The sequence below is a fragment of the Lepidochelys olivacea genome (assembly GCF_965140295.1).
Source record: "Lepidochelys olivacea isolate rLepOli2 genome assembly, chromosome: 2".
Lineage (NCBI taxonomy): Eukaryota > Metazoa > Chordata > Testudines > Cheloniidae > Lepidochelys > Lepidochelys olivacea.
The window spans coordinates 249,999,801-250,016,983 of record NC_140412.1 but is presented as its reverse complement, the minus strand read 5'-3'; the positions used below and the strand labels follow the sequence as shown (position 1 = coordinate 250,016,983).

General features: G+C 41.4%; 1 protein-coding gene across 2 annotated transcripts in view; it reads right to left on the bottom strand.

Moving 5' to 3' along the window:
* Nucleotides 1–17,183, bottom strand: part of PTPRN2 (protein tyrosine phosphatase receptor type N2) — a 1,058,681-nt gene that overhangs the window by 914,865 nt on the left and 126,633 nt on the right. For both annotated transcript variants that reach the window (XM_084620378.1, XM_084620379.1), the window contains exon 2: nt 11,399–11,449. In XM_084620378.1, coding sequence (XP_084476504.1) covers nt 11,399–11,449 — 51 coding nt within the window. The remainder of the gene's footprint in view (nt 1–11,398; nt 11,450–17,183) is intronic.

The window sequence follows — 17,183 nt, the reverse complement described above, 5'->3', positions numbered from 1 at the left end:
AAGTGTAGGTTGGATATTAGGAAACATTATTTCACTAGGAAGGTGGTGAAGCACTAGAATGGGTTACCTAGGGAGGTGGTGGACTCTCCATCCTTAGAGTTTTTAAGGCCCAGCTTGACAACGCCCTGGCTGGGATGATTTAGTTGGTGTTGGTCCTGCTTTGAGCAGGGGATTGGACTAGATGACCCCCTGAGGTCTCTTCCAACCCTAATATTCTATTATTCTATGGGCTTCTCCACAGCGTAACAGTTAGTGCTAAATCAAGGGCGATCCTTTTAATTACAGAAACATGAGTTCAAATCTTACTCAAATCTGGAGAGGATATACGGTACTAGTCCAGTCATCGTTTGTCCACACTACAAAACCACCAATTTGGCATCTATTTTGCTTGTGTAATATTTCTTAAAATGCCCTGTTCCCAACTATGTTTATCCAGGTCCTTGGATTACAAGTGTGCAAACAGATCTGTAAAGATGGAAGCTGCTCACTATCCAATTTACCCAAGGTTCCAGAAACCGAACACCTTATTCTTATTCAAGAGGTAAGCTACATTTCCTGATGTCAAAGTCAGATGGAGAGGGAGGTGACATGAAGGTTCTATGTACGTCTTTGCTGTTTCAGAAACACTACAAAGCAGTGTTCCCTCTGTCTTTCCACACCAATGCCAGAACATTATTCTTTGGTGTTCTGTTCTGTCTCTTTAGACCACATTGTCCTTTTCAGACTCTTGTGTTTCATGATTCATCAAGCACAAATTTTATTGAGACTCCCTAATCTCCTTTCCAAACTGCCAGTACTTTTTCACAGCCTCCCAGATGTCACATTAAGGTTTATTTTTGTTCGTTTGTTTTTAAGTGTAATAAAACAACAATAAAATAGAAAACAGCTCTGTATATCAAACTTGGCAAAGGCTGCTGAGTAACCTGTTGAGTGAATTTTTACATCCCACACAGAAGTAATTAGCGTACCTGTGTGTGATAAGCCCTTACATTAAAACCATTAACAAACCTAATATTTCCAAAATATTTTAAATTATACATCTTTCATACCTTACAGGGCTTTTTCTAAATTATAAGTTACCTAGTTTTCATGGATTTTAGAAAGCAGCAAGTACAAGAGAATCACGTTATCCTCTAGTATCAAAATGACATTGTATATTTCTGAAAGTGAAAGTCTCATAACCATCCAAAAGCATCTAGTGCTTAGGCAGTAGTGGTTCTAGCAGAATAGTGCACTTTAAAACATTATACATTCTGTCCTAATCTAAAATGAGACTGAAATTGCAAGCCTCTGTCTTGGGCTCTTGTCCACATCACAATCCCTCAATACATAATATGGCTGGCAAGTTCTGACCAGGAATTATGGGAGCGGAGTGAAAGAGGTATTAAATAACTACTTATTTTTATTCTGTGATGCCCTATGTTGAAAAACCACTGGGCAACTAACAAAAATATTTTAAAAACCTTAAGGCCTAATATAAAGCCAGTACTGAATCAAAACCGAGAATCCTTTAAACACACACCAAAACACACAATAAATAATGCACCATTCCACTCACCAAAACGCTATGCCAACCCAGGCCATAATTTACCAAAGACAGACAATATCCTCCCGTGTAAAAAACAAAACTCACAGGGACACAAAAGCTTCTTGAATTATATGACAATTGTACTTTTTGAATGTGCCCTTGACAGAGAAGGCTCTGCCTCCTGTCCACTTGAAATAACACTGTGGAATGTTCAGCAGTGGTTCCAAACATGTCAAGATTAATCACCAGGACAAGACACAGGGATACAGAGGAAACCTAAGGGAGATTAAATCTGTGTTATTTACATCTTTACATACTACTTTAATCTCCCTTGCTTCTGCATAGTGGGCAGGCAGTGCAGCTCCTGGAGCACAAACGAAGGTCCACCAATAGACATCATGCTATTGTGTTCTGCAGGAGCTACAGCTAGGAGTGATTCTCAAGAGTAACTCCAAATAAAGTAAAAAGAAAAGGAGGACTTGTGGCACCTTAGAGACTAACCAATTTATCTGAGCATGAGCTGTAGCTCACAAAAGCTTATGCTCAAATAAATTGGTTAGTCTCTAAGGTGCCACAAGTCCTCCTTTTCTTTTTGCGGATACAGACTAACGTGGCTTCTACTCTGAAACCTCCAAATAAAGTATCTCACATGTTAGATGTCACAAAGGGTATACTATCATAAATAGGGCCGCTCTTTAAAGATTATAACTTTCAAATATTTTAGAAGTGCCATTAATACTGGGTTTCCTCTTTCAGCTTTCAATCAAAGATGATGCCTGAATTCTTGAATTTATACCCCACTAGTAACATCACTATCTTGCTGTGATGGGTTCGGTCACAGAGACCCCCTTGGGACTGTCACCTGATGTGCTGAAATTACCTCTGAGCCCATTTTCCCTGCCAGTTTGGGACATCCAGAACCCTGTCTTGTTCAGCCAGAAATGCAAGCCTGCTGCAACACAGACCCCAGGGTCTTGTCCATGCCGCCAAAGCTGCAGACTTAACTGAAAACAGCTCAGCAGGTTACCTGTCTCCAGCACCCAGACACCAGGTTCCCAATGTGATCCAAATCCCAAATAAATCTGTTATACCCTGTATAAAGCTTATGCCCAGCTGTTTGCTCCTCCAGGTATTAATCACTTACTCTGGGTTTATTAATAAACAAAAATGATTTTCTTAAGTATAAAAAGTAGGATTTAAGTGGTTTCAAGTAATAACAGTCAGAACAAAGTAAGTAAGCAAGCAAAATAAAGCAAAACACACAAGTCTAAGCCTAATACATTCAGAAACTGATTACAGGTAATATCTCGCCATCAGAGATGTTCCAATAAGCTTCTAGTCTGTCCTAGTCTGGGCCCAATCCTTTTCCCTAGTACAGTCTTTGTTAGATCCAACAGACATCTTAGGTGGTAAGCAGGGATTTTCTCATGACTGGCAGCCCTCTTTGTCCTGCTCCACCCCCTTTTATAGCTTTGGCACAAGGCAGGAATCTTTTGTCTGTGCTTGTCCCCACCCCCGCCTTATCAATGGAAAAGTACAAGGATTAAGATGGATTCCAGCATCATAGGACATGGTCACATGTCACTGTAAGACCCCTGGTCTCTATTCTTCCTGGGTTGGCCCACACACACACAGGAAGGCGTGCAGGTAAATAAACCATTTACAACCAAAAGTCCTAGTCAATAGGAACCATCAAGATTCTAAACCACCATTAATGGCCCACACTTTGCATAATTACAATAGGACCTCAGAGTTATACTTCATATATCTAGCTTCAGATACAAGAATAATATATGCATACAAATAGGAAGAATATATTCAGTAGGTTATAACCTCTCTTATGATCCCTTACAAGAGACTTTTCTCATAAAGCATATTCCAGTTACATCATATTTGTTAGGATATAGATATTGAGGCCTGTCTGTAAAGGCCTACACTCTAAGAATTTAGGTGTATTCTTATCACTTAGCTAGTTATAGAGGTATAAAAGAAAGAATCAAAATCACTGTCTGCCAGTGTAAGGGCCTTCTCTCACTGTGACAGCCTGAGGCCCTGTTCTTAGGCTAAGGCCTTTGGCTAAGCAACAGAGGCAGCCATAAGCTGGGAAGCGACCGGTCACATCCTCACATTCCAAACTAGTCACATTGAAAGAAGGTGCTATTGGGCTGTTAGGAATACACTCCTGTCCTGATAATGCCTGTCACCTCCAGAGAAAGGGAAGTGCCTAGAAGATGTAAAAGGAAACTTAGTTTGATAGCATCCTGTCTGGCAAGAACTCACTTATCAATAGCTGGGATGTGAAATCCTCACTTCTGCATTGTTTTGTCATTATAGTTCCCACTTTGCTATTGTTTGTCTGTATAATCTCTGTCTGGTTCTGTGACTGTTTCTGTCTGCTGTATAATTAATTTTGCTGGGTGTAAACTAATTCAGGTGATGGGATATAATTGGTTACATAATCATGTTACAATATGTTAGGATTGGTTAGTTAAATTTCAGGAAAATGATTGGTTAACGTATTAGCTAAGCAGAACTCAAGGTTTACTATATAGTCTGCAGTCCATCAGGAAATGAATGGGTGGGTGTGGGGAGGGGAAATGGGAATAGGGAATGGGGGTGGGGAAATTGGAATCATGTTTGGCAAAAGGGGGAAAAGGGAACAGGGAATGGGGGTAAAGAAATTGGAATCATGTTTGGCTAAAGGGGGAAATGGGAACAGGGAATGGGGTATGGAAATTGGAATCATGTTTCACTAAGGGCAGGAATGGGAACAAGGACACAGGTGTAAGGCTCTGTGGTGTCAGAGCTGGGAAGGGGGACACTAAGGAAGGAAACTGGAATCATGCTTGCTGGAAGTTCACCCCAATAAACATCGAATTGTTTGCACCTTTGGACTTCGAGTATTGTTGCTCTCTGTTCATGCAAGGAGGACCAGGGAAGTAAGTGGGTGAAGGAATAAGCCCCCTAACAATATTCACACTCATAAGCCTATTTCCATAAAACATGTGGAGTGCAACATCACACTTGTATCTAGTCAGTTTCAATCAGTCACTGAAACAGCACCAAGATACAAACTTCCTGTTTGGAAGAGACACAGACTGTACCTTCACTGCTAAAAATGGAGTGTTATTTATACCTAGGGTAACTAATGTGTGTGAGTGAGCTCCAGGTAAAAAACACAGGGAAGACAAGCCACCCAAGTTTTACAGTGAGGTAATCTGTCTGAGGTCAACCCGAGCTGTGGGTATAGTGCTGACCTCACCTTATTTATCCCATAGTAAAACTAAAATGCTGTGTCTTCACTGTGTTTTTAAATGGGGATAGCTCATGCACACTAGTTACTCTAAGGTTAAAAAACCCAAACATTTTAGCAGAGAAGACAAAGCCAAATACAGTTCTGCATAGCATACTGAGGATAAATCAGATAAAACCATGTTATCTGTTCCCTGAAGGTCTTCACATACACTCTGACCAGTAAGAGTGACAGAACTGTACAACTCAATAAAAGAGAGCAGAAGGCACTGTAAATAGAGCAGAAGGTGCTTTGGAACAGCTGAAGAAGAACTCATACAATGACTCTCCAACGAGACATCTAGGTCTAATATGAGGCATCCAATATTCGGAGACCAGTTTTGAAAATCTGTGCCAAAGTTAATCTTTCTGTGTTTACTTCCCCAATTGAAAATACTTAACTAATCCTCACAATCCCTTGTAAGGTAAAGGTGCACATAAAATCCTTTGAAAATCTCAAGCACTATGTAACAGCTAATTATTCTTTAGCTTTTAGGATACAATGTGACCAAAATTAATTTTCAGAGATAACAGTAGACACACAAGGGTGCCCCTTTCTTGAATTTAATGTTGTATTTTGACAAGTCTCCCCTGTTTACTCAAAGAATATTAAAAATTACTTGATCTCAGGTAAGATCCCCCCACCCCCTCGATCTCTGTGTTTTACAAGTGGTTACGGGAGAACTTCCAGATGTAAATGGCTTAGTTTGGATACTAATTCTAAACCTATGTGTACTTTTTTCCTGAAAGTCAGGTTGAAAATCTCAACATCAAATTTACTTTTGAGATCTCCAGTACTTCCTGAGCTGGTGTTAGACTTCATTTATACTGGGAAAGCGCTCTGACATACTTGGATGAAAAATGTTATATTATACGATCAAGGCATGTGCCAGTGCTATTTGAAGTATTTCAACAGAAGCTTGAATTTGGATTTAACAAACACTGACGATTACTGAGAAGCTTTGAGAAGCTCATACACAAATTTATACAGTCATTCTACAAAAACTCTGTACCTTTGCTAAAAGAAATGCCTTGTCAATACAGATATAGCTGTAGACATGTTAGCTAAACAATGCTGCACAATTCCATCCTATTAGGTGACTATTTGGAAACCTCAAAGCATAACACATTAAGTGCAAGAAACCGCTTCAGGGATCCTTACTCTACTCCCTTATCATCTGTTGCACATGTTCACCATTTATGGCTTTGTCATCAACACATGCAAACCTGATGGCTTGTCATCAACACACACAATCACTAACATCCCAAAATGTTCATGGAAGCACTGCAGCTTAGGAAAAAAAGACATTAATATTCTAAACTATTTGGAGACATTCAAACTTGGAAAGGCTCACGATTGTAAATTGTCATGCTTGGAAGACTTCAATATATTGTACTAATCGAAGTCCCCTCTAACAAGTGCAGCTTGCATATATAAAGCCACGTTGATTCAGCTGTGCTTAACTGTTTATACAGGCTTTCAGGGACACAGAATCTAAAAACACTATTTCAGACATTAGACCATGTCTTCCTGTGAGAGGTTTAGTTGCTGTCAATGAGGCTTGACTTAATGATACAGTGTGCCAGCCACTATAGTTAATTAACTTTTTTGGTTCACCTCACAGAGCTATTTTCTGCAATCAGATCTTATCTGCACAATCCCTGTTATGTTTCATGCTGCAAGGAGATTTGCAACAACTGCATCTGCCATTAATAAAACTCTCCTAGCTTTATAAATGCTCCCTTGATGGGAAGTGAAGAGGTGGCATCTAAGGAAGGATATGAAAGCAGCAGGAAGATACTGAGGCTGAAGCAAATGATCTTGAGATTACCTAAACAAAATAATGCCAGTGCTCTGTATGAGCAACTCAAATATTAGAGAGTAACATAGAAAGCTGGGGGTAGCTATTTTCAAACTAACAGCCTTGTCTACACCCTATGCTGTTTACCTCAACACCAGTATACAGCACACAGTGTTATTTTATAAGAAAGGACAGGATATGCTTGGTTGCTGTTTTCGATCAGCATCTATAATATTGCTTTACATCTTGTAATTGGATAGCTGCACAGCAGCAGAAAGCTGATGTTTTGCATAAACTGCTTTACTTATCGTATACAATGCAAAATAGAACATGACATTTTCCAAATATTCAGTCAAAAAACTGAGATTAGAAGAACTTTAAATATACAGCTACAGGAAACGTTCTGAACAGATGTATATGCAATTTGCTTTCAGAGTTCTGAAAACTCCTTCCTGAAGCCTCATTCACTCTATGTCTCACATGCACACACATGCCCTACTCTCCCCTACCCCCAATTCCTGATCTTATTTGCCTTGCTATTCATTTACTGTGCTTACTCCAACTTCTGTTAGTCTTAAAATGTTTATCCATCTGCTTCTTTCTTCATATAACAACTCAGATGCTTATATGGGAGCATCCATTCTTCAGCTTTATAGAATTCCAAGTAATGTTCTTCACTTTTCTATTAAGGTCTAGAAATAATAATATCACCTAGCTCTTACAAATAATTTTTATCCCTAGATCTCAAAGCCCTTTACAAACATGGTAAGTATCCTATTCCCCATTCTACAGATAAAGAAACAGTCATTGAACTGACTTGCAGGATGTAAAATCAAATGGCATCTAAATATTTTCACCCCAAAGCCTGCCTCTCTCAATGAAAAATCCAGAAAGCACAGTCAAAGTCGTCTTCCTTGGCTAATCCTCATATCACTAAGGCAAACATAAAACAATACGCTCCTTTTTAACCACTTGTTGAGTAAGTGCCGTTCAGGAAAACTGAAAAAAGATTTATGGAAGAAAATTAATATTGCTTGAGTGTTGCAGGAGTAACTAAGCAAATGCAAATGAGAACTCATCACTGAGGCCAAAAAAGGCCTTTATAAATTATTAGGGCCCTACCAAATTCACGGTCCATTTTGGTCAATTTCACGGTCATAGGATTTTAAAAACCGTAAATTTCATGAGTTCAGTTATTTGAATCTGAAATTTCACGGTATTGTAATTGTAGGGGTCCTGACCCAAAAAGGAGTGGTGGGGGTTGCAGGGTTATCGTATGCGGGGGTTGGTGTACTAGTACCCTTACTTCTGCGCTGCTGCTCGCGAGCAGCAGCGCAGAAGAAAGGATGACATGGTATGATATTGCCACCCTTAATTTTGTACTGCTGCCTGCAGAGCTGGGCCCTTGGTCAGCACCACCACCGTCTGGCCGCCCAGCTCTGAAGTCAGCACAGAAGTAAGGGTGGCAATACCGCAACCCCCCTACAATAACCCTGTGACACCCCCTGCAACTCCCTTTTGGGTCAGGACCCAAAGCGGAGGGCAATGAAAATGATTAGGAGGCTGGGGGAACTGGGCTTATTTAGTCTGCAGAAGAGTGAGGAGGGATTTGATAGCAACCTTCAAGTACCTGAAGGGGGGTTCCAAAGAGGATGGAGCTTGGCTGTTCTCAGTGGTGGCAGATGACAGAACAAGAAGCAATGGTCTCAAGTTGCAGTGGGGGGGGGGATCTAGGTTGGATATTAGGAATACTAATTCACTAAGAGGGTGATGAAGCACTGGAATGGGATACCTAGGGAGGTGGTGGAATAACCATCCTTAGAGGTTTTTAAGGCCCGGTTTGACAAAGCCTTGGCTGGGATGATTTAGTTGGTGTTGGTCTTGCTTTTAGCACGGGGTTGGACTAGATACCTCCTGAGGTCTCTTCCAACCCTAATCTTCTATGATTCTATGACCCCCAATTTGAGAAACACTGGTCTCCCCCGTGAAATCTGTATAGTATAACACTGATCTCCCCCAGATTTCATGGGGGGAGACCAGATCTCATGGTTCATGACGTATTTTTCATGGCCATTAATTTGTTAGGGCCCTATACATGATATAACACTGATTGCTGCACAGACAAATGTACAGCAGTTCCTGCACTGAATGGTGATATATGGCCTAACAGATGTATATGATGTGATGAATGAACCTTTCTTCTCTCAGCTCCTTACACTAGAACTTATGATCCAATTATTATTTTTAACAATACAAAAATAGTTTTAATTCTCCTTTCCTTTAATCCAGGGGAATGTTTATCCCAAAGTTGCAGGTATTTAATTTTTAGAAAAAAAAAAATCCACTTGTGCTGGAAAACTAACCAAGTTATTTTCTTTTGAAAAATTTAAATCCCACAGCTCTCAGGGGTCTGGGTACCTTTGCACTGCACAATTTACAGACGTCAGGAATATCTGGAGAATTTCAAAGACACAGTTATACAAAAAATAGCTTGGGGGAGAGGGTGATGCTCAAAAGTAAGGAGTCCTCACGTTTTCTGTTAAATACAAAAAGAGGCATTGCCTAGTATATTTTATTTTTCATTTCCCCAATTCCTGTTTTACTTGAATCTTTCAATATCCATCTTCTTCAGAGCCTTGAAAATAACATTAATTTCCTTAATGATTTTGATCCTGCTCTTTTACAAACTTTGATGATTTTCCTTATGATTTAAAAATAAGTTTGACTTTCTTTGCCTTTTTTGTGCTTTGATTCCAATTTACTTTATTTACTTCCCAATGAGCATTATTGATGACATGAGCATAATTCTGTGAATACTGTTTATTAATTGGAAGCAGACAAGGGCACATGAGATGAAAACATTTGTGTAGGTCCCTCAAAAATATTGCTACTAAGATTGTTTTATGAATTTGTCAGCAATGGTGCCTTTTTATTTGTCATATAGATGCATTTATAATTTAGAGAATATTCACCCAGATTAGGGCAAAAACATGACATACATTGTAGTAGTTGTAAACAAACTGATGATGTCCCTGCACGTTTTTAAAATTAAAATCAGTCACTGGTGAATGCCAGTGACTGAGGTGCTTAATCATCATTGACCTACTTTTATCAACTTTGCTTAGGGAAAAATAAGAATAATATTTTCAAAAGAGCACAGTTGGCTTAACTCTGCTCCCACTGAAAACAAAGGCAAAACTCCCACTGAAAACAAAAGTGAAACTCCCACTGACTTTAATGCGGCTAAAATTAATGCTTTTCAAAATCTCACAGTAATTCACTAAATTGGGCATAGAAAGGTAATAAGACATTATAAATACATACACATTTGCAATTTTATTGCAATTTTTAAAAAATAATGAGATGGATGCCGTTAAAACTGTGTCCCTTTTTGCATGAATCTCTTGAGTGTGGTGGACTCTCTTTGCTGGATATAACAGCGTAGAGTCTCATGGCCCAGTTAAGGGTAATACTCATTTGAAAATCTCCATCTAGTCATTGGATAAAAAGTATATGATATGCTTGAAAATCCAACACTGTACAAAACTGTGGAGCTACACTCTGGATCAGACACACAAATCTGACCACATGAGGTGTTCTTTTGCAGATTATTTTAATAGCCACAAAAGACCAGGTAAACTAGGAAGTTTACTATAGAATTAACTTTGAGGGGAAGTTGGGGAACTTACGCATCTTTACTTTCTATGTATTTATTTTATCTTATTTTTTCATCTCTCTCTCTCTCTCACTCACTCACTCACACACCCCCACCCTATTTGTTTAAAGGACCTGATTCAGGAAAGTACTTAAGCACATACCTTAATTTCAGGCACATGAGAAGTCCCCATTGACTTAAATGGGAGTACTCATGCTTTAAATTAGACACATGCTTAAATCTGTTTCTGTATCAGAAACTACAAAATGTGCTATATTAGAAAGATAACAGTACTGACTGAATGCTTAAACAAACACGAGTCCTCTCACTGTATTTTGTGCCACTCGTTCATGAGGACAAAAATCCTATGCATTGTACTTTGTAATTAAGCTATATTTATGAATCTATGTATTGTACCATTTTGCAGTCATAACAATAATTAGAGGCATCCCTGTAAAGATACTGGTTCCTCAGAACAGCAGTGATTTCATACAGCACATTAACAACCCTGGAATGAGACCAAAGTGGTTGCTGTTCCCACTCTAGTGGACTTTGATCTGCAGCCACCCACTAACAGTGTTGTGTCTGTTTTCTTGTCTCACTGCAGAGAAGGTAGGAGGAAGAGGAGAAAGAAGCTGCTGAATGCAGCTGTAGGGTTAGCTCAAGCAAAAGGACAAGGAAGCAGTATATTCAGAAAAAAATGGTAGTATCCCAAGCAGAGGGAGAAAGATTCCTTTCAAGCCCTCCTTTTTCCTATGAGATAATAAAGGAACTTGTCTTGAAAAAACAAAAGGGATGATTACTTAACATTATAGTCTAAAAAGGTAAAACTCTGACTGACAGAACTGCTGCTTTCAAGCGAGACTGTCAGTTTTAAAAGTAAAGATATTTTTATTTCAGTGTATTTAACTTTATTTCTAATTATTTCCAGAAAATTTTGTTAGTCATGATGTTGTCTAAAGCCAAGAGGAATAAAAATGCCGTTTAACTCAACCTAACAACTACTTATCAGCAGTCTGATATAAAATACTTTACTCATAACTTAGATTTTGCTTAAGTTGACTATTATATGTAATTATATAGAGGACAGATAGGTCAACAAAACACATCACTCAGACTTACCATTTATGCAGATCTCAAAAGGTTCGCAAAGGTCATCCTCAAATAGGCAGCCTAAAAACACAACGGAAAGTTAAAATCAGTACAGTTTTCAAACTGTGGATAATTGGTAGAGTACAGACTTCTTAGGCTATTAAATCCTCAGTGAGATTCAGACATTTGGTTGACCTTAGGTTTCTAAATGGGGCAGTACAGAAAATCAAGAACATGGAAACAGGCTTGTCAGAAAGCTACTCTCACTAAATGTACACTTCCAGAACAGCATTGGGCCCACTTCTCCCCCTCCCTACTCTACAAATGATTGTATCTTCCTTGTTCCTGACAATAATATGAAGAGCCTCATATTCTGCTTATCTGTTTAGGTGCCATCACAAATTAGAGTATGCTGAGACCAGCACAGTGGCCTAGTGGATAGTATAACATGGAACTCAGAAGTCCTCTCAATATACTCTGTTTGAGGTAAGCTGAAGCTGGTAATCAGGCAAGTATTGCTTTCAGCAGTTAAGGGACCAGGTGGAATGCAGCAGGGCTGGATTTAGGCATTGACACCATAAGATCATGCCTAGGGCCCCAGCTCCTTGAGTCATGTGATTATATCAGACTACCAGCTGTCATTTAAAAACATAAAAATAAGATTACGGTGCAGAGAAAACCTTGACAATGAGGATGAGTGTGCCAATGCAGCAATGCCTGCCTCATTGCCTCAGTTTGCAGACAGCCTGGAAAAATCGCTCTGAGAGATTTTCTTATTTCCATGGGGTGTTAACTCCCAGACTCACTGTTCTGAGGGCCCCTGCCATCAACACCCAAACAGAGGACTCTGTATCTGGTTGCAAAGCAGTCCCAGCCCACCCACTCATGCACATAGATACTGATGACTGGGGTAAGTACTGTCCCCTACCTTCCCCTGCTGTTGACTTCACTACTCTCAGTGGCGGAAGTCCTGCTACTATCCCTGTTGCTTCCCTTTAGAAAGGGCCCCTGATGCTGCTCCCAGAAGGAGAAAAGGGCTCTCCACGATGCTGCCCATGCCATGCTCACTCCAAATGGGGGCCACAGTGCAGGTGGAGAGTCTCACGGTAGAGGCATCATGCTGTGCCTAGGGCCCCAGTCTATCTTAGTCCAGACCTTCAGTACACTAATTATTCCATCTCCTGACAATCAAACCTGACAACTCGATAAAGAATTGGGATGGGATGCACTCAAAAAATACTCTACTCTGAACTCAGGTCATGCCTTCCACACAGATCTCAAATCTCTTGACAAACATTACACTTCACAACATATCTGAGAGGCAGGTATTGCCTCAGATGCACAGATGGGCATATGGAGTCCCGGAGATTAAACTGACTTGCCCAGTGCCACACAGTGAGTCAACACCAAGTCAGGGCATTTAACTCTCAGCACATGGTCTAATCATTGAAGCAAATTCCCTCTATTCCCAACTCGGCCTGCCTCCCCAGATGCAGAGGAAGTGCAAATATCACTACAACAATTCTTTGACCATAGGGAGATTCCTGGAGTCAGCAGCTCTAAACTAGAGTGAGTAAAAGCCTTAGTGCAGGTGAAATCCTGAGTCTCTTCCTTGAAACGGAAAGGGTTTGGAAGGATATAAAGCACTGGTGAGGGAAAGCTCATACAATGATCTCTCTCACACACACACAGCTGCTCATCTATGTTCCTAAATTAGGTATCCGCTGTAGGCTGTGGAAATGGAATGAAAATGCATACAGCACTTTACACACATACATGGATGGAGTCTGCATGCACAATATGACAGAGCAGTAGATGGTTGTTTCAAATTATGAACTCCATTTTGTATTATGTGCTGAAAATGTCTTAACTTTCCCAAGGCAAACCTGTTGTGATGAATTCTAGTCTGATGCTCTACCCAGGAAACATGTTTCACTCCTCATCAGTCGAGAGCCATCAACTGTCTCTCAACTACCAGCCCCTGTGGAATAACTGATTTTCTACACGGGCTGAGGATGAGTGGGGAGGGGCCTACTTAATGGCAAGGTCCTGCTCTGTGCTGGGAGCCAACCATCAGTGCACATAAGAGGGACTTCCAGGAGAGAAGGGGTAGGAGGGGTTTCTGCCCAGCCTGAAACAATGATGATTCTGGGACTCACAGAAGGGTTGAGATGAGACTAGGGGAGGGTGAATCTCAGGGCTTGAGTACTCTAAGAGTAAATTTTCTCTGGTTAACGAATTCCTTTGCGAAGGGGTCCTTGCCTTCTTGTCACATTATCCCTGAAGGGGTTAAACTAAAAGCCTGGAGTGCCCACAGTTTAGGTGGAGCTCTGGAACTACGTAAGTGACTGGGAGGGGCAGGGGGTTCAGGAATTCTCAGATGTTGATTTCTGGGCCTAGGGCATCAGCACTCCACATTCCAAAGAAGGGTGACAGACGAGATCTGAGTCATGGGAACATGGCCCATAGACCCAGAGCTACAAACAGCGACTAGACTCTACCCTGTTGACTTGAAAGCATGGTGGGACCCAGCAAGTGGATCCATTCATAACAGAATGGTGATTGTACAGTGAGGCACTGAGTCAGGTTCTAACATATTAGTAGTTTTTAAAAAGTGGAAAGGCCCAGAGAAGGCCTAAATTATGATCAATAAAATGAGCATGTTAAGTATGAAAAATGGAAACACCAAAGCCCCATCAGTATGAATATATGACTCAAATGCACTCTGTAATTTTGCTTGATCTGTTTTGCATTATCAATCTATTTTCCTTAAAGAGCACAGGAAAACTGATTATATACTGCTTTACATTCTCTTTTAATAACAGTTGACTATTAGATGTTGATTAGAATGAGGCATCTGATTCAATTAACCCTGAAAGCCAATTCCTTGAAGTGAAAATTCATAAACCCAGTGTAGGGCAAACCATACCCAACCTTGATTACTGTAAAAAGTCTACAAAACCTTCAAGCCTCCTTGAGATATGTGATATTTCAAATTATTCATTACCAGCGTTAAATGCTAGACATACATCACCCAGCCAGTCAATATGCTAATTTAACTGCTAATTTATTTTTGTTGTTATTTGCTGTAACATTAAGAAGCACATTCATTTTAAATATCATCTACCTACTAATACTAACGATGGTAATAAGTCACTCTCGAAGAGTGAAGAGGCATTATATCCAGCAGACACTTCATTCAGTTCCTGCATTACAGGATCAAAAATACACTTAATTTTCCAGCAAAACAATTCCCCTCCCACCTAACTTCCAGCCAAACACATGAAAAGTTGATGCAGTTACCCCAAGCCCTAATGAAATAAAACACTGTTAAACATTTTGTTTATACAGAAGCACTTTAAAACCAGGATCACCATGAAACTATCCAGCTGTCTAAGGAGGCCCACTCCTGAACTGGTTGAAAAGCATAATGAAGAAAAGGACCTTTGAAAAAGTCCATGTTGGTCGAGGCCAGTGGTGGGCAACCTGTGGCCCGCGGGCCACATGCAGCCCATCAGGGTAATCCACTGGGGGGCCATGAGACAGTTTGTTTACACTGACCATCCGTGGGCACGGCTGTCCGCAGCTCCCAGCGGCCGCAGTTCGCCGTTCCCGGCCAATGGAAGCTGCGAGAATCATAGAATCATAGAATATCAGGGTTGGAAGGGACCTCAGGAGGTCATCTAGTCCAACCCCCTGCTCAAAAGCAGGACCCATACCCAATTAAATCATCCCAGCCAGGGCTTTGTCAAGCCTGACCTGAAAAACTTCTAAGGAAGGAGATTCCACCACCTCCCTAGGCAACGCATTCCAGTGTTTCACCACCCTCCTAGTGAAAAAGTTTTTCCTAATATCCAACCTAAACCTCCCCCACTGCAACTTGAGACCATTACTCCTTGTCCTGTCTTCTTCCACCACTGAGAATAGTCTAGAACCATCCTCTCTGGAACTACCTCACAGGTAGTTGAAAGCAGCTATCAAATCCCCCCTCATTCTTCTCTTCCTCAGACTAAACAATCCCAGTTCCCTCAGCCTCTCCTCATAAGTCATGTGTTCCAGACCCCTAATCATTTTTGTTGCCCTTCGCTGGACTCTCTCCAATTTATCCACATCCTTCTTGTAGTGTGGAGCCCAAAACTGGACACAGTACTCCAGATGAGGCCTCACTAATGTCGAATAGAGGGGGACGATCACGTCCCTCGATCTGCTCGCTATGCCCCTACTTATACATCCCAAAATGCCATTGGCCTTCTTGGCAACAAGGGCACACTGCTGGCTCATATCCAGCTTCTCGTCCACTGTCACCCCTAGGTCCTTTTCCGCAGAACTGCTGCCTAGCCATTCGGTCCCTAGTCTGTAGTTGTGCAGTGGGTTCTTCCGTCCTAAGTGCAGGACCCTGCACTTATCCTTATTGAACCTCATCAGATTTCTTTTGGCCCAATCCTCCAATTTGTCTAGGTCCCTCTGTATCCTATCCCTGCCCTCCAGCGTATCTACCACTCCTCCCAGTTTAGTATCATCCGCAAATTTGCTGAGAGTGCAATCCACACCATCCTCCAGATCATTTATGAAGATATTGAACAAAACCGGCGCCAGGACCGACCCCTGGGGCACTCCACTTGACACCGGCTGCCAACTAGACATGGAGCCATTGATCACTACCCGTTGAGCCCGACAATCTAGCCAACTTTCTACCCACCTTATAGTGCATTCATCCAGCCCATATTTCCTTAACTTGCTGACAAGAATACTGTGGGAGACCGTGTCAAAAGCTTTGCTAAAGTCAAGATACAATACATCCACTGCTTTCCCTTCATCCACAGAACCAGTAATCTCATCATAGAAGGCGATTAGATTAGTCAGGCATGACCTTCCCTTGGTGAATCCATGCTGACTGTTCCTGATCACTTTCCTCTCATGTAAGTGCTTCAGGATTGATTCTTTGAGGACCTGCTCCATGATTTTTCCGGGGACTGAAGTGAGGCTTACTGGCCTGTAGTTCCCAGGATCCTCCTTCTTCCCTTTTTTAAAGATTGGCACTACATTACCCTTTTTTCAGTCATCCGGGACTTCCCCCGTTCGCCAAGAGTTTTCAAAGATAATGGCCAATGGCTCTGCAATTACAGCCACCAATTCCTTTAGCACTCTCGGATGCAACTCATCCGGCCCCATGGACTTGTGCACGTCCAGTTTTTCTAAATAGTCCCTAACCACCTCTTTCTCCACAGAGGACTGGCCATCTATTCCCCATGTTGTGATGCCCAGCACAGCAGTCTGGGAGCTGACCTTGTTCGTGAAGACAGAGGCAAAAAAATGCATTGAGTACATTAGCTTTTTCCACATCCTCCGTCACTAGGTTGCCTCCCTCATTCATTAAGGGGCCCACACTTTCCTTGGCTTTCTTCTTGTTGCCAACATACCTGAAGAAACCCTTCTTGTTACTCTTAACTCTTAACATCTCTCGCTAGCTGCAGCTCCAGGTGCGATTTGGCCCTCCTAATTTCATTCCTACATGCCCGAGCAATATTTTTATACTCTTCCCTGAGAAGCGGTGGCCAGCACATCCCTGCAGCCCACGCCACTTGCTGCAGCTCCCATTGGCTGGGAATGGTGAACCATGGCTAAACAATCCCAGCTCCCTCAGCCTCTCCTCATAAGTCATGTGTTCCAGACCCCTAATCATTTTTGTTGCCCTTCGCTGGACTCTCTCCAATTTATCCACATCCTTCTTGTAGTGTGGGGCCCAAAACTGGACACAGTACTGCAGATGAGGCCTCACCAATGTAAAAGTAATCAGTCTCCTGTCGCCCATTCC